Here is a 23,722-nt window from a genome sequence, read left to right on the forward strand (position 1 = left end):
GTTACCCACCAACGGGCTGGTGAATTAGACATTCTTACCCACCAACGGGGCTGATGAATTAGACATTGTTACCCACCAACGTGGCTGGTGAATTAGACATTGTTACCCACCAACGGGGCTGATGAATTAGACATTGTTACCACCAACGGGGCTGATGAATTAGACATTCTTACCCACCAACAGGGCTGATGAATTAGACATTGTTACCCACCAACGGGGCTGGTGAATTAGACATTGTTACCCACCAACGTGGCTGGTGAATTAGACATTGTTATCACGCCAACGTGGCTGGTGAATTAGACATTGTTACCCACCAACGGGCTGGTGAATTAGACATTGTTACCCACCAACGGGGCTGGTGAATTAGACATTGTTACCACCAACGTGGCTGTGAATTAGACATTGTTACCCACCAACGTGGCTGGTGAATTAGACATTGTTACCCACCAACGTGGCTGTGAATTAGACATTGTTACCCACCAACGTGGCTGGTGAATTAGACATTGTTATCCACCAACGTGGCTGGTGAATTAGACATTGTTACCCACCAACGTGGCTGATGAATTAGACATTGTTACCCACCAACGTGGCTGATGAATTAGACATTGTTACCCACCAACATGGCTGGTGAATAAGTCATTCTTACCCACCAACGTGGCTGGTGAATAAGTCATTCTTACCCACAAACGTGGCTGGTGAATAAGTCATTCTTACCCACCAACGTGTCCCATAGGGCAGCACCCAATTGGCCCAGCGTCGTCCGGGTTTGGGCCGAGATAGGCCGTCATTGTAAATAAGAATTTGTTCTTAACTGACTTGACAAGTTAAATCAAATAAATATGCTCATTATTTTGGACTAGCTCACCATCAATCAGCAAATGACTCAACCTGTAGTGTAGAATTGAGTGATTCATGGCCTTTTATAGTACATACAGTATAGGGCTCCACTCCAGCCGATGCTTGGCATTGCGCATGGTGATATTAGGCTTGTGTGCGGCTGCTCGGCCATGGAAAACCATTCCATTAAGCTCCCGATGAACAGTTCTTGTTCTGACGTTGCTTCCAGAGGCAGTTTGGAACTCTGTAGGGAGTGTTGCAACGAGGACAGATCATTTTTACGTATTGCACGCTTCAGCACTCGGCGGTCCCGTTCTGTGAGCTTGTGTGGCCTACCATTTCACGGCTGAGCCGTTGTTGCGCCTAAACGTTTCCACTTCACAATAACACTACTTACAGTTGACTGGGGAAGCTCTAGTAGGGCAGAAATTTGATGGACTAACTTGTTGGAAAGGTGGCATCCTATGACAGGCCACGTTGAAAGTCACTGAGCTCTTCAATAAGGCCATTCTACTGCCAATGTTTGTCTATGGAGATTGCATAGCAGTGTGCTCGATTTTATACACCTGTCAGCAATGGGTGTAATTCAAATAAAATCTAATGTAAATGTAAATAGCCGAATCCACACATTTTAAGGGTTGTCCACATACTTTTGCGAATGTAACAGAAAGCAAACTACACAATGAATCAGAGGTGTGTTCCTATGGGTCTATCTTATCATTGCTTCAATAGTTGTGTGTTCCTATGGGTCTAACATAATTGATTCAATAGTTGTGTGTTCCTATGGGTCTAACATAATTGATTCAATAGTTGTGTGTTCCTATGGGTCTATCTTATCATTGATTCAATAGTTGTGTGTACCATGAGCTCAAGGGTTGGCCTATCAAAGCACAGAGCACCTCCAGTTAAATGGTCGGCATGGAGATGAATTGTAGGTGCCTTGATGTTGGCATATTTAGATCGTTCTCAGTCACACAATCGTAATAACATTCGGGAGCACAGGACCATGTATGACACATTCATCCATCTGATAACCGGTACGCTCTTCAGAGTGAGAGATTGTTTTCATACTCAGCTTCTTCTGTAACTTTCTAGAACTTTCTCTGTACCAAAACGACAGTAATCTCCCTCCAAACCAAAAGTGCCTCAGGGAAAATCAAGCGGTGAAAAGGTGAGGCTGTCCCCTGCAGCTTTAATCAAATACTCGGCCCACAGTGACCTTGATCCGGTCTTTTATCAGAGCTGTGATTCCGCTATCTCTGACTCACAGCAAAACACTGTTCCTCAGAGCAGGAGTTAACCTGGTGGCTTTGTAGCTTGCAGCCGGCTCTTTATTTAATAAGACAGGGGTGCCTTCATTGGTTCAATGTGATTGCCACCGTCCCCAAACGGCTTCAACGTCACGGCACAACCCTCCCCTGTAGACGGCTCTTTATCACCCTCTGTCCTAATTAAGCACAACGAAGGCATTTGAAGGGCTCTGCTTTTCAGCCCATTATCATTTTATCCTCCCTTTTAATGGTTCTATGTGAAACGCATGGAAGCCACAACTACTCATCTCTCCTATTATTTTAAAATGTATGATATTTTAGGGCATAATTCCTTGGTGTCTTTGCTCTGTCTTTTGATAAATTCCAGACATTTGGCAATTAAACTAATTGAATAGATTGGCAGCTAGCCTGTGTGACGGAGAGATATTAGTTTGAGCCACTTGAGCCATCTCCTTCCATTTGTTAATAAGTATGAATGCATGCATATGCTCGGCAATTTAGGGGGAGTGATCTGTGATTACAGGGCCCGATATCGACAGTCCAAGCCAGAATTGCTGACCGAGCCAAAAGTGTCTCAGGCCCCCAATTGACGCTCCGGGATACAGTTACCAATCGATCCAACATTTGTCCGGGTGCATCTCCAAATATCATCACTTCTCGGAATTACCTGCCCTGAGACAAGCACTTGTATACTAATCCATGTGATTTGAGAGCCTGGGACTTATGGCTCAGAGTCTCCAACAAGACATCATTAACTCCGACATCCCTCACATTGGGAAGTGATCCCTAAGTGGGACAAGCACTCCTTTTTGGGGAGCTTCCCAACACTTTCTCACTGTATTCCTATCTTTACTCCATTATTCATTGACCTTCCCAGATACGTCCGTGTGTAACATCGTACTGTAGCCTTCAGTACAGCACATGTAACGCAATAGGCCCCAGGTCGCACACATCAGTCAAAACAGGACATGTCCGTTGAACAGGAGCACTACTTACACCTTCTCTAAGAGAATAGTGGAGATACAAGTGCCTTTATAAAGTATTCATACCCCTTGACTTATTCCACATTATGTTGTGTTACAGCCTGAATTCGCCCATCTACACACAATACCCCATAATGACAAAGTGAAAACATGTTTTTAGACATTTTAGAAAATGTATTGAAAATGAAATAGAGACATATCTAATTTACGTAAGTATTCACACCCCTTTGCTAAGTATTCACATCAATTTGCACTCCAAATTGAGCTCAGGTGCATCCACTTGCATGTGATCATCCTTGAGATGTCACTAGAATTGGAGTCTACCTGTGGAGTCTACCTGTGGAGTCTACCTGTGGAATCTACCTGTGGAGTCTACCTGTGGAGTCTACCTGTGGAGTCTACCTGTGGCCAATTCACTTGTTTGGTCATGATTTAGAAAGAAACACACGTCTATATAAGGTTCCACAGTTGACAGTGCATGTCAGAGCAGAAACTATACCACGAAGTCCAAGGAACTGTCCGTAAATCTCTGAGATTGTGTTGAGGCATATATCTGGGTATAAAAAAATGTCTAGTGTGTTGAAAGTTTCCAAGAGCACAGTGGTCTCCATCATTGGGAATTTGAAAAAAATATGGAACTACCCAGATTCTGCCTCAGGGAGGTGACCAAGAACCCAATGACCTGCAGAACTACAGAATTCCATAGCTGAGATGGGAGAACCTGCCAGAAGGACAACAGTCTCTACAGAACTTGTCTAGTTAAATAAAGGTTAAATAAAAATACAAAATTAAACTTCACCAATCTGGGCTTTATGGGAGAGTGGCCAAATGGAAGCCACTCCTGAGAAAAAGCCAGAGTCATCACACGTCTAGCACCATCCCTGTTCAGAAATCATGGTGATGGTAGCATCGTGCTATGTGGATGCTTTTCAGCGGAAGGGACTGGGAGACTGGTAAGGATAGAGCCAACAATGATTGGAGCCAAATACAGGAAAATCCATGATGAGAACCTGCTTCAGAGTGCAAACGACCGTAGACTGGGGCGAAGATTTACATTCCAACAGGACAATGACCCCAAGCATACAGCCAAAGCAACACTGGAATGGCTTCAGAACAAGAATGTGAAAGACTGGCCCAGCCAAAGCCCAGACTTGAATCCCATTGAAAGTCTGTGGAAAGACTTGAAGATTGCTGATCACTGCCGCTCCCCATCTAACTTAACAGAGCTCGAGAAATTCTGAAAGGTAGAATGGGAGAAAATCCCCAAATCCAGATGTGTGAAGCTGATACAGACACACCCAAGATGACTCAAAGCTGTAATCACCGCCAAAGGTGCTTCTACACTGAACAAAAATATAAACGCAACATGTAAAGTGTTGGTCCCATGTTTCATGAGCTGAAATAAAAAATCCCAGAAATGTTCCATATGTACAAAAAGCTTACTTTTCTCAATTGTTTTACACAAATGTGTTTACATCCCTGTTAGTGAGCATTTCTCCTTTGCCAAGATAATCCATACACCTAACAGGTGTGGCATATCAAGAAGCTGATTAAACAGCATGATCATTACACAGGTGCACTTTGTGCTGGGAACAATAAAAGGCCACTTTAAAATGTGCACACAACACAATGCCACAGATGTCACAAGTTTTGAGGGAGTGTGTAATTGGCATGCTGACTGCAGGAATATCCACCAGAGCTGTTGCCAGAGAATGTAATGTTAATTTCTCTACCATAAGCTGCCTCCAATGTCGTTTTAGAGAATTTGGCAGTACGTCCAACCAGCCTCACAACCGCAGACCATGTGTAACCACGTCAAAACAGGACCTCCACATTCAGCTTCTTCACCTGAGGGATCGACTGAGTGGGGGTGATTTTTTAAAATTTCGATATTAAATTATTCCATTGCTGAGGCACTAATTCCAATCACAGAATGCAATCGCCTTCTATTATTGCTCTGTGTCAATGGAATTTGAATTGCATCATTCCCTCATTACTATTTTCCCATAACAATATCTGGATCTCTCTCTTGAATTGAAGCTGTTTGTAATGGTGTCTCTTCATACCATTGTAGAGCATATCTGTTTTCACCAGACGGCCTTCAAAGGTGAAAACTCATCAGTGGACCAAATCAGCATGAGTTTTGAACCAAAAGGTATTATTCAAAGCCTGATACATACTCAGAGACATTTCCATGTTTCATATAATTGCAGCCTATCTGGTCACTGATGGGACCACTAGCTTTGTTCTCCTAATTCTCAATGGATGGGAGCACCACAGCTGAAGAGCTCCTATAATCACATAGTCCTATGATGAATCTACCTAGCTATATCTAATTACGGTGACTGTGCCTCCCCTGCTGTTTTACCTGATATGTCTGGCTCCACAATGGCTGACCCATTTACTTTCCTATTGTTAGATGGTGGAAACTCCCATGACCTCGAGCTGGTGCATTTAGTATGGACTATAATGCTGATAGCGAGTGTCATTGGGAGCGAGGTAGCACACAGTCACAACGGAGATAATTTTGCACAGAGATAATCAATCAAAAATAAATCAACCTAAAAGCAGCTTCAAGTAGACAGTGTTATTATACCAACGATTATCAAAGACGGTAAGGATAATGGGCTTGAACAGCGAAGTCGGAAAGTGATATTAGAAACTGTCTCATGGACGTATTTGTCGCTAACGATGGAGTTCAACTTAGTTCTCAGGCTTATTGCAGTATGTGATATCACTGTAGCTTATTGGTTTAAACCTCAATGACTCGAACCAATCAGCATCAACATTTATCTGTAGGACAGAAGGGCTGCATCTCAATAGTTTCAAGTGGCTTTTTCTCCCTGTCTCCTCTGCACTGGCCTGTGGACAGAAGCAATATGGTAGATGGATGGCTACTTAAAGTTGTCTAACTTGCCCAGTTCTATCACAGCAGCTCTAAATGAAGAGGAGACAAACTATTGAGATTAACCTGGGGGTTAAGAAGCTCTACTCTGTGAGTGTGAACGGAGAGGTTTGAAACCCAACATCCTTCACACCATAAGACTGTGTTAGCTTACTGTGCTAAAGTCTAAGCATTAGCTCTGGGAAGTCTTCGGGTCTCAGGCAAAGTAACTCAGGCAAATCACATGAAGCAGTACCTTCAATGTGTGCTTCTGCTATATTATGATTACACCTTGTTGTCTCTATCTTCAGGAACAATTCAAGAGTGAAATGCTTGAATGGCCCAGGTGCAGTTGACTGACCGTATACAGGTAAGGTGTCCGAAATCCCTCACCGCTTACCTCAACATAGGGCTGTTACGGTGACCGTATTACCGCCAGTCACCAGTCATGACCGCAGTCAAATTTCATGTGACTGTTGAGTTACAGTAACTAAACTTCTCCAAAACTGCGCTTTGATGCAGCTGATGGTCATTAGTAGCCTACCAAACTTGTTAACCACCAGTCGCTAACTGCCTGGTACTCAGTGGTCTATTGTCCTTCTAATCACTCTGACATCAATGCTAATGCGTTCGAAAATCTAATCAAACACTCCATGAGAGCCCAATGAGCCCATGTTGTGCAACATTTCTATTGGCTTTGCAATTGCGTGAGAAAACAGTGATGGCCTCTACTAAAATGAAGAGGTTCCCATCAGCTTTTTATAGGCTAGGCCTACTATATTTATTTCTCAACTTTCCTAATATTAAGCACCTTGCTTTGCTTTGAAACTGGAGTAGCCTACCTGGCTAACCATCCTCCATTCGCTATTCAAGTGCACACGATAATGGCCCATTCAAAATGAAAACTAATTTCACACATATATTATTTAGTATACTATAAAAACAAGATTAGATTAAGAATAGCCTGGGTGAAAATATGATCAATTGTGAATTATGCCCAGAGTGTGCAGTCTGAGGCAAGAAACAGCGTATGCATTTGTTTGCAACTTTTTCAAATCATAGTCGCATGCATCATGTTCATTTGTGTATTTTTTATTTAACCTTTATTTAACTAGGCAAGTCAGTTAAGAACAAATTCTTATTTACAATGACGACCTACACTGGCCAAACCCGGACGACGCTGGGCCAATTGTGCGCCGCCCTATGGGACTCCCAATCACGGCCGGGTGTGATACAGCCTGGATGTAGCCTAGTCCATAGGCCTATGTGTTTTGGTTTGCATCACAACTAAAGTGGCCAAATACTGTAACTCTAAGCATAGCATATAGGCCTGGGACTCATGGAACAGGGATGGAGAGCCAATAGTCTACATGTGTTTTTACAAGCCCAGTCATTGTGCAATCGCTTGTGAAAACAGAGTGATGGCCTCTATTAAAAAGAGGAGGGTTCCTGTCCAGTTATTGTGCAATCGCGTGTGAAAACAGAGGTTTGACTGGCCACCATTTAGAAGAGGTTCACAGATTTCTTGTGCTGCTATTTTTATTGTTCAATTCTTAACCCAATGAGCCCCACGTGACGCCTTTTAAACAACGGAATGTATTTATTTCTTCTGCATCCACCATTAGTCTGTGTGATTAACGGGAGGCTGAGCTAAAGCGGTGTTTGTGAGACAAGGGCGGATACCGCTGGAGCCCGGGGCCGGGTCTGTTTACARAAACGGCTGTAGAGTCCGAATGGTTTGAGCCACAATCTATTAAAACCTATATATGAAAAGCTGAGACTCTCACGAACAAATGTAACATGTATCGCTCTATGATGCTCACAAACTAGACAAGAGTCGCTAGAAGGTAAGGGGTTCTTCTACACAGAAGATCACAGGTAATCCATGGACATAGTGTCTATAATACTGTAATAAGCTCACATAGTTGCTGTCACAAACTCCACACAGTTGTCACTGAATAGTTGGATATTAATTTCCCACTGGTCAAACCATTTATGTACTTACAGCATTCATATGCATTGTCTTTGTTTTTGCTTTGGCGGACCTTATTTGTTGTATTGACATTTGTCATTAAAACTCATGAATACAACTGTTTATGTCAAATACTGTTGTGTTCTACTTGTAGCCCTGGTTGTCCTGAAAAGAACATGGTAAAACACTTCATTATGAGGCTAAAAATAAGGACTGGTCAGGCAGATAAATAAAAAGGCCCTATTTTTCTGGGCTCTCGGGACTGAGAGGGTTCAACTTAAGCACATTAATCTGCTTTACAACTGGCGTAGCTTACCTGGCATATTCAAAACGTAACCGCGGGAAGCGCTTCCTCCATTCGCTATTCGAGTGCAGGCTACAGATTTTTTTGTTTGTTTTCGTGGGCCATTCTAAATCAAAAATCATTCCACACATATATTAGGCTATATGTAAAGAACATATTACATTTAGAATTGTCTGTTGGGTGAGAATATTATAAAGTGCTTGTGAAATTGTGAATGAGAGACTGATGTAAGTGTGTGAAGCCTGCGTAGGAAACAGCAGATCAAATACAGGCCTGTCACGCAACATGTTTCAAATCATCATTAGAGTCACATCATGCAGCCTTACAATTTATTAGTAATCAAAACATATAGCCTAAGGTTTTTTAACTAACGTTGCATAAATAACTCTAATTAAGCATAGGTGGACCTGTTTCAAGTTATCACTATGTAAACAGCTTAACGCAGAATAGCGGAATGTGTGCCATCCCTTGGAAATTTGATTCAGCTATGTTCAGTAGTATTCTTCTTATTTAAAATAATATAAAATAATGCAACAGGAATTATAAGCTAATCTTTATTATTTATTTTTTTACCTTTATTTAAAATGAACTAGTGTATCCCACAGCCATATGGCATAGCCAGATCAGGGCCTAACATAAGGACGACTCAGAATATGCTATTCTGTTCTTCTGAAATAGGCTACGTCATAATGTTTCTTTAGACCTGCTTAAAATAAATAATGGATTTATTGTGACGGTGTAGGCCAGGGATAGGTAACCATGGTCCTGGAGTGCCTCATGCACTTCATGTTTTTTTTAAAATGTAGTTGAATTTAGTCAATAACTGAGCTGATCAATTAGCTCAGTTGATCAGGTGTGGTTTGTAGTTGGAACAAAATCCTGCAGTAGCTGTGGCACTCCAGGAACAGTGTTGCCCTGTATATTAAATGGATTTATTAGACTTTTTAAAATGTAGATGTTCCAAAAGTCCGCATCGGTGGCTTGTAGGCTATGCGTGGAAGCCCAGAGATGCTATATGTATTTATGTTAATTACCGGCTGATAAAATTTCAGGACCGCCACAGCCCTAGCTCGACCGCTGCCTTGGTGTGCTCAAACTCAATCCCCTTCCTCTTACCTCCACAGCTGCCTTGGCTCGCTCAAACTCAATCCCCCTCCTCTTACCTCCACAGCTGCCTTGGCTCGCTCAAACTCTTCCTCCAGGGACTGGTTTCTGGACAGGAGGGCACCGCCACCGAACCGCTCTTTACTCAAACGGCCCTGTCTCACACACACACACACACACACACACACACACACACACACACACACACACACACACACACACACAAACACAAACACAAACACACACAGCCAGGCGAAAGGAGAGGAGACAGACAGACAGAGAGGGGTGCAGGGTCAGCCATCTCTGCCTTCCCCAGGGAGGGGTAAATATCTCTGCCTTGGCAAGCCTTTGACATGCTCATAACCCTGAAATGTGCTGATGGTAGCATTGTTATAGCATCTGACAATGCCTCGTGCTGCTTTTGAAAAGAAGTGGACCAGTTTGCATTTCTACATGTGTTGTACTTTGTGTATATGTATACATGTTTTGTGACTGCGCAACATATCTAGCAAAACTGGTACCAAATATTAATTGTGCTGAAATAGTGTAATGTGTTAGGATGTAGTGCATTACTAGAGTAACTGGTGATGTCTGTAGCCTAAGGCTAGGGAATCAATTATGGAGACCAAGGAATTAAAATGAAGTACATGTTCCGTACAGGGAGACATTTTGTAGCTCTCAGGTAGAATGCAAGTCAGTGGCCTCCCACTGCCACAGCTGCCTGGTTGTCACATTCTGATGACTAATCTGTTCTGTAAAACCTGGTGTCAGCTCAGCCATTACCTGTAACATTCCATGTTCCATTTCCATAGCTGGCCATTAGAAGGACACGATTTATGCGAGGTCTAATTGAAGTTGGCTTATCTAGATATTAATGGCCTCCAGAGAATTAGCTTCCGCCCACTTAATGTTGCCTACTACGTCATGCAATTTAAAATGGTAAAAAGGAAAAAAACGTAAAAAACGTGCAGTGTCTAAAGTTTATTTCTCAGCTTTCCAAGCAGTTCTACATGCTGTTGTGTGCAAAATGTCAAGGCCCAGTGGTACAGGAAAGCTGTAGGGAGGTGTGAAGGATTTTAGTCGGTTTTAGTCTTTTTTCATATATAGCCAAGTTATCATTACTCATTGTATTTATTCATTGCATTATTATCTTTCTATTTTTCTCCCTGTGTTATTCGGAACAGGCCCGTAAGTAAGCATTTCACTGTTAGTTTACGAAACACCTGTTGTTTACGAAGCATGTGACAAATACATGTTTTATTTATTTTGATTTGACATCATTCCTCTGTCAACATATTGCGTGCGTGACCACCTGCCAAGTAAAGGAAACCAAAGCCGCTGTTTACAGTATCGCTGTCGGTGACTTACAATGGTTCCCCTGGGGTGAAACAAATGTAGCGTTTGTTTGCGTATAACTCCCCATCTTCGGTGGCCATCTTTAATCCAAAATCTATTATTTAGAGGTTGCTTAGCCGGTCTCTGTGAGATACACTGTGGGCTTGAATGGGCTCAGAGTAAGGCTACTGAATTACTCATGATCTATTCATCTAATAATGGTCGGATAGTAACAGGAGTCTCAGATTAACCTGTATAGAGACCACGGCCACTGAGGAGGGAAGCGCTCGACATTTGGACCTCAGAGCACCACAAAGGAACAATTTAAAAAGCCAACATGGACCCCTCTCGGTTGAATTACTTTTGTCATCCAAAACGTTACCCTTGTTGCGGGACCGTCAACACATATTTCTTCTGTTTTGGATTCTGTGGTGATGTTGTCTGTTCAGTGCAAATGTCTTTTGATATTATAGGAAAGGATGCATAGAGGGGCTTACATGTCTTCCACTAATATACTGTCTGTTGAGCTGTAATGGAAGAATATGAGGTGTTAGCACAAGATGGCGGGTTAAAACACGGTCACATCACAGGGATCCAGTACAGTGACTGGAATTATGGTTTTGCATGCATCTCAATTAGGGTTGCAAAGTTACTGGTAACTTTGGAAATGTACCAGTAAACTACAGATTTTTTTTACTTTTAAGGATTTTAAGTAATTTTCATAACATGCAAAATATACAAAAATAATAAAATAAAATGTTTTAAATATGAAAAATAGAATGACAAAGGTGTGAAACATTATCCTTGATATAACCCATCAACTCAGTGAAGACTATTATATTTTGTACACGTTTTTATTTATTTTATTATGTTAAATATCATATGTTTGTTGTAAATGTCATGGTGCTGAACTGGTGGCAGTTGTGAAAAATTCAATAGTTGGAAGAGTTGCAGAGTTAATTGCAAATTATGTCATTGTTGATTCAAAGATTGTTTAATTAATTAGGGTATTTTCTCTTGAGCCATATGGTCTATCCACTAGAAACTCAAGAAAAATACACAGATATACGCTACCGTTCAAAAGTTTGGGGTCACTTAGAAATGTCCTTGTTTTTGAAAGAAAAGCACATTTTTGTCCATTAAAATAACATCAAATTGATCAGAAATACAGTGTAGACATTGTTAATGTTGTAAATGACTATTGTAGCTGGAAACAGCAGATTTTTTATGGAATATCTACTCTATCACTCCTGTGTTTCAATGGCACGTTGTGTTAGGTAATCCAAGTTATCATTTTAAAAGGCTAATTGATCATTAGAAACCCCTTTTGCAATTATGTTAGCACAGCTCAAAACTGTTGTCCTGATTAAAGAAGCAATAAAACTGGCCTTCTTTAGACTAGTTGAGTATCTGGAGAATCAGCATTTGTGGGTTCGATTACAGGCTCAAAATGGCCAGAAACAAAGCACTTTCTTCTGAAACTCGTCAGTCTATTCTTGTTCTGAGAAATTAAGGCTATTCCATGCCAGAAATTGCCAAGAAACTGAAGATCTGGTACAACGCTGTGTACTATTCCCTTCACAGAACAGCGCAAACTGGCCCTAACCAGAATAGAAAGAGGGGTGGGAGGCCCCGGTGCACAACTGAGGACAAGTACATTAGAGTGTCTAGTTTGAGAAATAGACACCTCACAAGTTCTCAACTGGCAGCTTCATTAAATAGCACCCGCAAAACACCAGTCTTAACGTCAACAGTGAAGAGGCCTTTCCGGGATGCTGGCCTAGACAGAATTACAAAGAAAAAGCCATATCTCAGACTGGCCAATAAAAAATAAAGATTAAGATGGGCAAAATAACACAGACACTGGACAGAGGAAGATTGGAATGGACAGACGAATCTGTTATGGACAGACGAATCTAAGTTTGAGGGGTTCAGATCACAAAGAAGAACATTCGTGAGATGCAGAAAAAATGAAAAGATACTGGAGGAGTGCTTGACGCCATCTGTCAAGCATGGTGGAGGCAATGTGATGGTGATGTGATGCTTTGGTGGTGGTAAAGTGGGAGATTTGTACAGGGCAAAAGGGATCTTGAAGAAGGAAGGCTTTCACTCCATTTTGCAACGCCATGCCATACCCTGTGGACAGCACTTAATTGGAGCCAATTTCCTCCTACAACAGGACAATAACCCAAAGCACAGCTACAAACTATGCAGCTTGACCGTATGGTACGTAAGAAGTGCCCATCAAGCCAATCCAACTTGTGGGAGGTGCTTCATGAAGCATGGGGTGAAATCTCTTCAGATTACCTCAACAAATTGACAACTAGAATGCCAAAGGTCTGCAAGGCTGTAATTGCTGCAAATGGAGGATTCTTTGACGAAAGCAAAGTTTGAAGGACACAATTATTATTATTTTTTAAATCATTATTTATAACCTTATCAACATCTTGACTATATTTCCTATTCATTTTGCAACTCATTTCATGTGTGTTTTCATGGAAAACAAGGACATTTCTAAGTGACCCCAAACTTTTGAACGGTAGTAAAAAAAATATTTAGAACAAAATAGAAAGGTACATTTTTCTGAAGAAAATGTGGTGTGCTTGCTAGCTTGTTTTAAAGTATTTATGGTTGTGAAATATAGTAGTGGTAGTGACTGCAGTAGAAATGATAGTTGAAAAAGTAGGTAAATGGAAAGATTGATTGATTGGTTGATCGGTTGATTGGATAGGATAAGACAGGATAGTATGAAACATGTAAAGGTTGGTTTTGTGTCTCTAGTTGCTGTTGGTGAGTTATTTAATGCAAATTTGTGCACAATTATATAGTTATAGTTTTGTTAGAATTTGACGTTAGGATAGCCTGACCATGAGAAAGTTGGTTTTGTGTCTCTAGCTTGGACATTTTATGCAGATTTTAAATGGTTATAGTAAAAAAAAGCATTAAAAAAATCGGAATGCAAGGAACATCTCAGCGTTGGTTTGACGTTGATCGCTTAAACGATGTAAGACCAGCGGCGAATCCAAATACCTCCCATTCAAGCCTATGGAGCTTTTAGGAACATTTAAAATGATTATAGTTCAAAAAGTATAAATGGTATAAAAATTCAGAATGCAAGCAATCTAATCTGAACGAAAGCAATTTGAACATCTCAACTTTGGTTTGGTGTTGATAGTTTAAACAGTTTAAGAGGAGAAACGTGCCAAAATGTTCAATCTGGACTCAGGGGTAGACATAACATAGTAAATGTAAATCTATCTCCTCCATTTAGTATAATATGTTACGTTTCGTATGGTATGTATTAATTTATGGATGTCCATGATCTATTTCGTATGATACTGTATGTTTACGAATTACAATTTGGATGATATATTACGAATTGCAATTCGTACAATATGTTAAGAATTTGCAATACATATGATGTTACGAATTCCAATTAAGCTAATGTTAGCTAGGTGGCTAACGTTAGCTAGGCTAGGGGTTAGGGTTAGGGTTAAGATAAGGTTAAATGGTTAGGGGAAGGGTTAGCTAACATGCTAAGTAGTTGCAAAGTAGTTAAAAAAAGTAGTAAATAGTTGCAAAGTGGCTAACATGCTAAAGTTGTCCATGGTGAGATTCAAACCCGAAACCTTTGGGTTGCTACATGTGCATGTTATAAAGTAAACTTCTGTCTTATGTAACCATACCAAACATAGCATATCACACTAATATGAGTGTATCGTATTTACTTTTACTATGTTACAACTAGTGTATGAGACCAGGCTGAAATTTTCCCCATGTAAATCAATGGCCCTTTTATTGTCATTGAAATGCATTTGGAGCTCATTTAAATATTGTTGTAGTACAAAAAGTATAAATACTGTCAAAAATATTTTCTCAAGCAATCTAAGCTGGGGCGGTCTGCACATTTGAAAGTTGTTTTCATGTTAATAGCCTGAATCGTTTAATAGCTAGAGCAGGCGGAATAATAATAATAATAACAATAATAATAATAATAATAACAATAATAATAATAATAATAATTAGTATGTAAGAAATATAGAGTTGCGTTTTGCCTTCAGCAAGCACATTAATGGATTTTTTTATATTCATTCATTTAAAAAAAAGTTATTCAAGAATAAATTACAAACTTGACTTATTAATTTCCAAAATGACCCAAATTGCAGGTAAATTGCGGTCGTTTTACAACCCTAGTACCAATCAACTTCCATCAAACAAAGTCCTCTCAACATGTCAAGTAGAAGCCTACCACACTTTTAATCAAAACAATACATTTTTTAGGGTAAAAAGCTTTCAACTTCAAAGGACTGTTGATTTCAAGTGCAGACGGAAGAGACAATAATGGTCTGACTCAGCAATGACTACTCAGGACTCAATAGCCAAGGCACTTACTTGAAATGCTAGAGCTGGCTCGGCCTCTGCTATGGCATTTACTTCCAAAGAGCTCTTGGAGGGTGGCTCTGATTGTGTTTTGCAGTCTATGGACCTAAAGAGAAAGGACAGAAAGGACAGTTGAATCAATAATACATGCATTAATTACTCCCCAAACACGATTAAGTCAGAGCACTTTACTTTCTTCAGCTTTCTTGATGATGCTTCAACAGTGTGCAGACCTTCCGAAAAGCTCTTTATTTCCAATGTACTGTATGCTCAGGGTTATGTCTTTATAGCGACCGACTACTCTTACGCAATGGGCTGCACTACACTAGATTAATTGAATGAGTGCTTTTTTGGTTACCTTTTTCTGTGATAATGACAATTTCCAATACCACCTGCAGTAGATACAGAAAGGCAGACATCTAGTGAATTAGGGAGGGGATGTCCTTTAGATGACCTTTTCAGCATGCACAAAAGAGGCGGGGGTGCCTGAGAAGACTACCGTCATTAGAATAGCTATGATTGTGGCCCCACTTAGGTAAAAATATTCTCGCATACTTTGAACTAGTTCACAATTCAAGTGAATTAAAGTGAAGAGCGATATTGAAGTGTAGTGAGTAGAGCAGAGTTTCCCAACTCCGGTCCTCCAGTACCCACAACAGCACACATTTTTGTTGTAGCCCCCGGACAAAAACACCTGATTCAACTTGTCAAGGGCTTGATGATTAGTTGACAAGTAGAATCAGCTGTTCATGTCCGGGGCCATAACAAAAATATTTACTTTTGGGGTTACTGGAGGACCGGAGTTGGGAACCACTGGTGTAGAGTTTATTGCAAAGACACAGCAATGTGTAACTGACATAGATGTAACAGGTGCATGAAGGTTACTTACCACAGAAGTTCGCTGGAGGAGTTTTTCGATGAACCCCGTCTCTCCAATTTCCACTTTCTGCTGCTGTTTCTTTCAGTGTGGACGTTGAGCTCCTCCCATTTCTCCAAAGGACAGGCAATGTTGACTGAGAAGAGCAATCACAGAGAAATCAGTTAACAGCGGGGTACCAGCTAAATAAAGCTAAATAAAATAAAATTGCCAACTGGACAGATCCATGACAGGGACATGCATTTTTCTTGTAAATGACACCCAGGGTTATTATCAAACTCATATGTCATTAATTAATCAAACTAAGCATAGTCTGACTTGCTACGCATTATTAGAACTCAGTTGAAGAGTGAAAGGCTTTAACCTCCTCAACTTGCTAATGGGAAACTTATCGGCTGTTACCTCTTAATCTATTTTAAGATGATCTGTTCATTACAGGCCTTACTTACTGCCTGATCCTCCTTTGGATGATCTTGAACATGAACAAGGTCAACTCCTCTGGACTTCATAAGGGAAACTTTTCAATGTGGCAAGGTCGTTTAAGCGTTTAGGAGACTGGGGACGTGAGGCTAATACCATTCCTGGTTTAATGTTATGAAAATGGCAATGAGTTATGCTCTAGATATTAGGTAGTCATGACGACATGATACAAAGTAAATTCTGCATAACTATTGGCTGTAAGAGATCATCCTTTAAACATGCACCTAAGTGTTCATCTACACAGCTGTTTGTTTAGTCATATGAAAGTGACAATGGCCACTAAACATGATGAGGGACATAGTTGTGGTCCAACAGCCAGTTTAGATCATTATAGTCGGGCAAACCAAAAAATTATCCTGACAAGCGCCATCGAGAGTTTATAGTCTATCCCTCATACATGACATGAGGAATCACTATAAATTGACAATAGTTTCAGTGGTAAACCATCTGGGTAGAAAAGAGCAGACGCTCTGAGCTATCCAATCAGGACCAAGACTACTGCTACTGGTAAACCATCTGGGTAGAAAAGAGCAGACGCTCTGAGCTATCCAATCAGGACCAAGACTACTGCTACTAGTAAAACTCTCTCCGCAGCCGCTGTGAGTAAGACCTTTAAACAGGTCAACATTCACAAGGCCGCAGGGCCAGACGGATTACCAGGACGTGTACTCTGAGCATGCGCTGACCAACTGGCAAGTGTCTTCACTGACATTTTCAACCTCTCCCAGTCTGTAATACCAACATGTTTCAAGCAGACCACCATAGTCCCTGTGCCCAAGAACACTAACGTAACCTGCCTAAATTACTACCGATCCCAGTGTACCTGAGTCTAGTGACACTCTTTCAGGAGTGTGTGAGCTGGGGACAGTCTGCTCTACATCCACCTGGATCAGCTCTGTCTCGTCCGTCGTCTTCTTCCGGTGAGGCGTGTTCTTAGGCCCGTCCCCACRTGACAACAGAGGGCTCTTCTTGTCCTGCTTGCTGTTCCTTCTCTCTCCGGGCTCGCTGAGGTCCAATAGGTCCAATGTGGAGGACAGAACTGGAGGGAGAAATCATACTATACTGAACAAAAATATACACTCAACATGTAAAGTGTTGGTCCCATGTTTCATGAGCTGAAATATAAGATCCCAGAAATGTTCTGTACGCACAAAAAGCTTATTTCTCTCAAATATTGTTCACAAATGTGTTTACATCCCTGTTAGTGAGCATTTATCCTTTGCCAAGATAACCCATCAACCTGACAGGTGTGGCATATCAAGAAGCTGGTTAAATTATGATCATTACACATGTGCACGTTGTGCTGGGGACAATAAAAGCACACTCTAAAATGTGCTTTTTTGTCACACAACACATCTGCCACAGATGTTTCAAGTTTTGCGGGTGTGTGCAATTAGCATGCTGACTGCAGGAATGTCCACCAGAGCTGTTGCCAGATAATTTAATGTTAATTTCTCTACCATAAGCTGCCTCCAATGTCGTTTAGAGAATTTGGCAGTACGTCCAACCTGCCTCACAACCGCAGACCACATGTAACCACGTCAGCCCAGGACCTCCACATCCGGCTTCTTCACCTGAGGGATCGTCTGAGACCAGCCACCCGGACAGCTGATGAAACTGAGGAGTATTTCTGTCTGTACTTAAGCCCTTTTGTGGGGAAAAACTCATTCTGATTGGCTGAGCCATGCTCCCCAGTGGGTGGGCCTGGCTCCCAACTGTGCCCTCCCAGGCCAAACCATGGCTGCGCACCTGCCCGGTCATGTGAAATCCATAGATTAGGGCTTAATTAATTCATTTCAATTGACTGTAATGAACTGTAACTCAGTAAAATGGTTGAAATTGTTGCGTTTATATTTTTGTTCAGTATAGTTTAGCTTCTTGGTGGATCAGTTCAAATCTTTGCTTTACAGAGACTCATCTTCCTTAAAGCTGTCAAGACAAACCTAATTAACATTCCTCAACAGACTCCGAAATTAGTGACTCAAGGAGGGATTCATTACGAGACATAATTTTTCACGTCATTGTTAATTTACACACATTTTTTATTTGCATCTCTGGAAAACAATCAGTAACAGTTTTACTTCACATTTCTCAGCACATTGTTGAGTTAATACCCTGTCAAGGGTATTATTTCCATCAGTTGCCCCCTGGTTAGGTACTCCCAGGAGTTTCTCAACCTCACTGAAGATCTAAGTATACTTTGATGGCCAGACTGTGGACAGCTAAGGCAGCCCTGGCGGAGCTTTTCTGTTTGGTAAATTAAGCAATTTAATCCCAGACCATCAGACCGGTAAAGACAAGGACAGGGACCCTTTTTTAGTGGTAAAGGCTTTTTTTGTTCTTTTTTAAGTTAATGTTCATTTAACCACTCACAGCCTGTAGTATGAGAATGAAAACGCCCTTCCCGCCTGAATAATGATGTCCTGATAGTCAGGTTTCATTTTGATAAAGGTAAGAACAGTGGCGGCAGGTAGTCTAACGGTTAAGAGCGTTGGGCCAGTAACCGAAAGGGAGCTCGTTTGAATCCCCGAACCAACTAGGTGAAAAAGCAGTCTATGTGGCCTTGTGCAAGGCACTTAACCCTAATTACTCTGGATAAGAGCGTCTACTAAAATTGTAATAGTTTAATTAACTACCAAGTCAAAGGGCATCTTAGATCTCAAATACAGACGAAAACTCAATTTATTGGAGTAAATTAATCTACATTGTGAATATATTACCATGTTGAGTTTTAGAATTGTTTATATTTTTATTTAACCCTTGTTTTACCAGGTAAGTTGACTGAGAACACATTCTCATTTACAGCAATAGTTACAGGGGAGAGGAGGGGGATAAATTAGCCAATTTTAAACTGAGGATGATTAGGTGGCCATGATGGTATGAAGGCCAGATTGGGGATGGGATCTTTAGGGAACACAGAGGGTCAGGACACCCGTTTAATGTCCCATCCAAAAGACGGCTATTTAAAAAATACCTTAATTTAACTAGGAAAGTCAGTTAAGAACAAACTCTTATTTACAATGACAGCCTACTGGGGAATAGTGGGTTAACTGCCTTGTTCTGGGGCAGAACAAGAGTTTTTTGCCTTGTCAGCTCAGGGAATTGATCCAGCAACCTTTAAGTTATTAACCCAACACTAACCACTAAGCTACCTGCAAAGACAGGTTTACCAGATTAAAACAAATAAAGGCTAGTTTATTGTCAGGTAATAGCTGAATTACAGTGTGTGAAGAACAATTAATAAAGTCCATGTAGTTCCTTTTGTAACGCACAATTTTGTGTATTAAACTGTGGCTTTTTTGCATTTGTTATACCTAGTTTGTTAGAGAAAGTGTGAGGGAGTATAAAACGCCATCTTAATACAGTCATACATGTTTTTATTTACTTTTCTGCTCTTTTGCACACCAGTATCTCTACTTGCACATCATCATCTGCTCATCTATCACTCCAGTGTTAATTTTCTAAATTATAATTACTTCGCTACTATGGCCTATTTATTGCCTACCTCCTCATGCCATTTGCACACACTGTATATAGATTTTTTTCTATTGTGTTATTGACGGTACCCTTGTTTATTCCATGTGTAACTCTGTGTTGTTGTTTGTGTCGCACTGCTTCGCTTTATCTTGGCCAGGTCGCAGTTGTTCTCAACTAGCTTACCTGTAAGACGCAGCATTACATTGCTGTGATTTCCCTCACCGTACGACTGGGCTCCCGAGTGGTGCAGCGGTCTAAGGCAATGCATCTCAGTGCAAGAGGCTATACTACAGTCCCTGGTTCAAATCCAGGCTGTATCACATCTGGCTTTGATTGGGAGTCCCATAGGACCTTGCACAATTGACCCAGTGTTGTAAATAAGAATTTGCTCTTAACTAACTTGCCTAGTTAAATAAAGGATAAATGACAGACATGATCAGCCCCTGCTGTGTGCACACACATATCTCTGTAAATAACAATTGCAGTGTGTGAAGAACACTTAAATAATGCCCACGTAGTTCCTTTTGTAAATAACACACTGCTGTTTTATGACAAACGAACGGGATGCTCCTCTGAATGTTATCTGAAGGTAATTAGTGTGTGCTGCTCCTTGATATCTCTGTGCTCCTCAAATTAGGAATGCAATTAGAAATCAGAGGAAACGCTTGTGGGAGATGGAGACGTCGCCTGAAGTGTTATCTGTGTCAGGAGAAAAGCCATGTCCTGAAAGAAACCAAGATGGATGACCTTGAGTCTTCTTGAGATGACCTTGAGGCTACTTGAGATGATGAGGTTGCCTCCAAATAGTCTTGCCAGCTGGAAGGCATATTTGACGTGTATTGTGTGTATGTATACGAAGGATAGTATACTGTTTCTATCATAGTGTTCTGAGCTTCGCTATTGAGTCATTGAATTGAATTGAGTCCACATTGTCATGGCCATGTTAAAGTTTCTATTTCAATTGTTGACATGGTCTTTTGGATGTTGTGGTCAGTTTACTTTTAGTGAAGATACGTGTACATTCTATCTGAACATATAATATCTTACAGTTATAACGTTCTTTATTGCAGTTTATTGTGGTCAGGTAAAGTCATGTTTGTGTAAATCATATATATATATATTTTTAAATAATAATATCCACATGGCAGTCATTGACACTGAAATACAGTACATGGATATTGCATTGATAAATAGACAGTAAAACACAAGTTAAAAATATAAGTGAAAAAACATGACAATATTTACATCATTAACGTTTGGGGATACGCAGAGAACAATGACGTCTCAGTGGATCTTTTGCAAGATAGTTTTTTTTCTTCTAGCCTATTGGAGATCAAATTGTCCATTGTTATTGTCAAGAGTTGAGAATTTGTGTTAGACTTTTGTATCGTGACAGCTCAACCTGTGGATATTACTGACAGGTGAGTCACTGTTGTTTCCTATTAATCACTCTCTACGGAACCATTGACCTTCAGTTGGGAACCGATCGTCTAAATGACTGTCATTTTAAATCATCCCAATCTACTCAGTGTGAAGACACAGCAAGGCATCAGCCCGCCGTAACTTCTGACTTTAAGGTCTTAACTTTAAGGTCTTATTAATAACGTGGTAAAAACTGAATTGGTGATCTGCTACATGAGCTTCATTCTGTGACTGTGTCCATACGGCTATCGTGCAACATTGCTGCGGTTTGTTGTCAGAACTTTTGTATTATGCATTGAGTAGAGTAAATATTGATGACCACCGTGAAACAATAATACAATCCCCCTGATGTAACTTTAAAGTGGCCCTCTATGACATCCACTTCAGTCAACTTATATAGTGTTACTCATACCCCTTTCACATACAGACCCTGTCACCAAAAAACAGATATGGGGTCTGTGAAAATGGAGCTCTGTTTTTCCAGGTAAATTCTTTAACAGTTCCATTGTTCATTTTATTTATTTCACCCTTATTTAACCAGGTAAGCTAGTTGAGAACAAGTTCTCATTTACAACTGCGACCTGGCCAAGATAAAGCAAAGCAGTGCGACAAAAACAACAACACAGAGTTACACATGGGATAAACAAACGTACAGTCAATAGCAAAATAGAAAAATCTATATATAGTGTGTGCAAATTAAGTAAGGAGGTAAGGCAATAAATAAGCCATAGTGGCGAAATAATTACAATTTAGCAATTAACACTGGAGTGATAGATGTACAGATGAGGATGTGCAGTAGAAATACTGGTGTGCAAAAGAGCAGAAAATAAATAAATATGGGGATGAGGTAGGTAGTTTGTTGGATGGGCTATTTACAGATGGGCTGTGTACAGCTGCAGCGATCGGTATGCTGCTCAGACAGCCGATGCTTGAAGTTAGTGAGGGGGTTCAACAGCTATCTTATTTGAATTGCAAACATCTCCCGCCCCCCATGGTTAAACAAAACACACCACCCCACACCACAAATTTCTGGATCAAACTGATATGTATAAAAGGGGGTATACATGAAAGAAAGTTGTAAATAAGGGGCTGTTTGAAAGGGGCTCATTGCTTTATTATTATTATTATTACTATTATTATTATTATGTCTGAAATAGGTCATCGTGTTATGAAACGCCAATGCATGAAGGGGCTACTACAGCAGTCGGGGCTGGGTAGACAGAGAGGAGAGGGAGGTCAGTGGAGGTACCTGCTGTGTTCGAAGTCACTAGGCGGGCAGCGCCATGGCACTTGGTCTCACAGAGAAAGTCGTCGATGGAGGGGCTTAGCAGGGGGCGGCTCTCTTGTTGCTCACTCACCAGCTGCAAGTGCAAACAGACGACACTGCTTAAAATCACACACAAAATATGCCCTTTTGGCCCTTTTCCTGTAAATGTCAACGTGACCAAGACATTATGATAACATGTAGTGATGTGTCACTTCATTGGCCATTTCAAACAGTGCATCATGTAATTCAAACAAAGTGATGACATGACCTGACGTGACCTACCAATCCCCCACTAGTTCATGAGTGTTCTGTTTTACCCTTTACGTGCTGACCACATTGCCCACGTTGACCACATATATGTCATTCAATAATTTCATCCAAACTGCTGTTGCAGCGTCTGCATAGACAGGTGCTAAAATAGAACTTGATTCTATTTTTTACACTTGATGCGCTGCAAGTCCCGCCTCTCCCATCTCCTCATTGGTTATTAGGAGCATATAGAGTACCCATGTGGGTTATTGGAAGATGAACTAAGGTCCCCACTCCAGTCCAGTTGGTGGTGGTAATGCACCTTAGTTGGTTGCCAACTGCCATATAAAGTCCACAGAAGAAGAAGACTGAAGGAGGAGAGATGACTAGAAATTAACTAGGTTTCACCTTTCATCTGTGTATTAATTGTCGGAGTAGAGAACTCACAATTTTGTGTGACTCAAAATGTGTCAAAATTCTACAAAGATCCAGAAAAAATGTCATTTTTTTCAGGTAAAATAACAACCTAATGTTTATATCCCAGGACAAATTATCTAGCAACAGCAAGCTAGCTAGCTAAATGTCCATGAATGTTTCATGCATTTCGACTTGTCCCCAAATTAATATAGTTAGTTCAGAGTTTGTTTTGATATTTCAACTTGAGTCTCCTGATCGCGTCTGGACAAAATCAATATGCGTGCGATGGCAAACGCACATGCTCTGTCTAGTCAGCATGTTAGGACCCACAGTTCAGTTGAATGCTAGCTCTGTGAATCCTTTATCTGCCTCTCCCAGTGTTCTATCCAGACTAGCTGAGGAGACTAACCTCTCCCAGTGTTCTATCCAGACTAGCTGAGGAGACTAACCTCTCCCAGTGCCC

General features: G+C 40.8%; 1 protein-coding gene across 3 annotated transcripts in view; it reads right to left on the bottom strand.

Moving 5' to 3' along the window:
• The window catches only part of LOC111952885 (PEX5-related protein), an 83,737-nt gene that overhangs the window by 36,679 nt on the left and 23,336 nt on the right, over positions 1-23,722 (bottom strand). For 2 of the 3 annotated variants that reach the window (XR_002875781.2, XM_070435067.1), the window contains exons 2-7: positions 22,576-22,687; positions 17,251-17,466; positions 15,960-16,083; positions 15,083-15,176; positions 11,188-11,217; positions 9,415-9,510 (exon numbers count right to left, since the gene is read on the bottom strand). Coding sequence is in view for 2 of the 3 variants with exons in the window: in XM_070435067.1 (XP_070291168.1) it covers positions 9,415-9,510; positions 11,188-11,217; positions 15,083-15,176; positions 15,960-16,083; positions 17,251-17,466; positions 22,576-22,687 (672 nt within the window). In the remaining variant the exon portion in view is untranslated. The remainder of the gene's footprint in view (positions 1-9,414; positions 9,511-11,187; positions 11,218-15,082; positions 15,177-15,959; positions 16,084-17,250; positions 17,467-22,575; positions 22,688-23,722) is intronic. The other variant, XM_023971875.2, reaches the window with a different exon arrangement.

The sequence above is a fragment of the Salvelinus sp. IW2-2015 genome, linkage group LG26 (genome assembly GCF_002910315.2).
Source record: "Salvelinus sp. IW2-2015 linkage group LG26, ASM291031v2, whole genome shotgun sequence".
Taxonomy (NCBI): Eukaryota; Metazoa; Chordata; class Actinopteri; order Salmoniformes; family Salmonidae; genus Salvelinus; species Salvelinus sp. IW2-2015.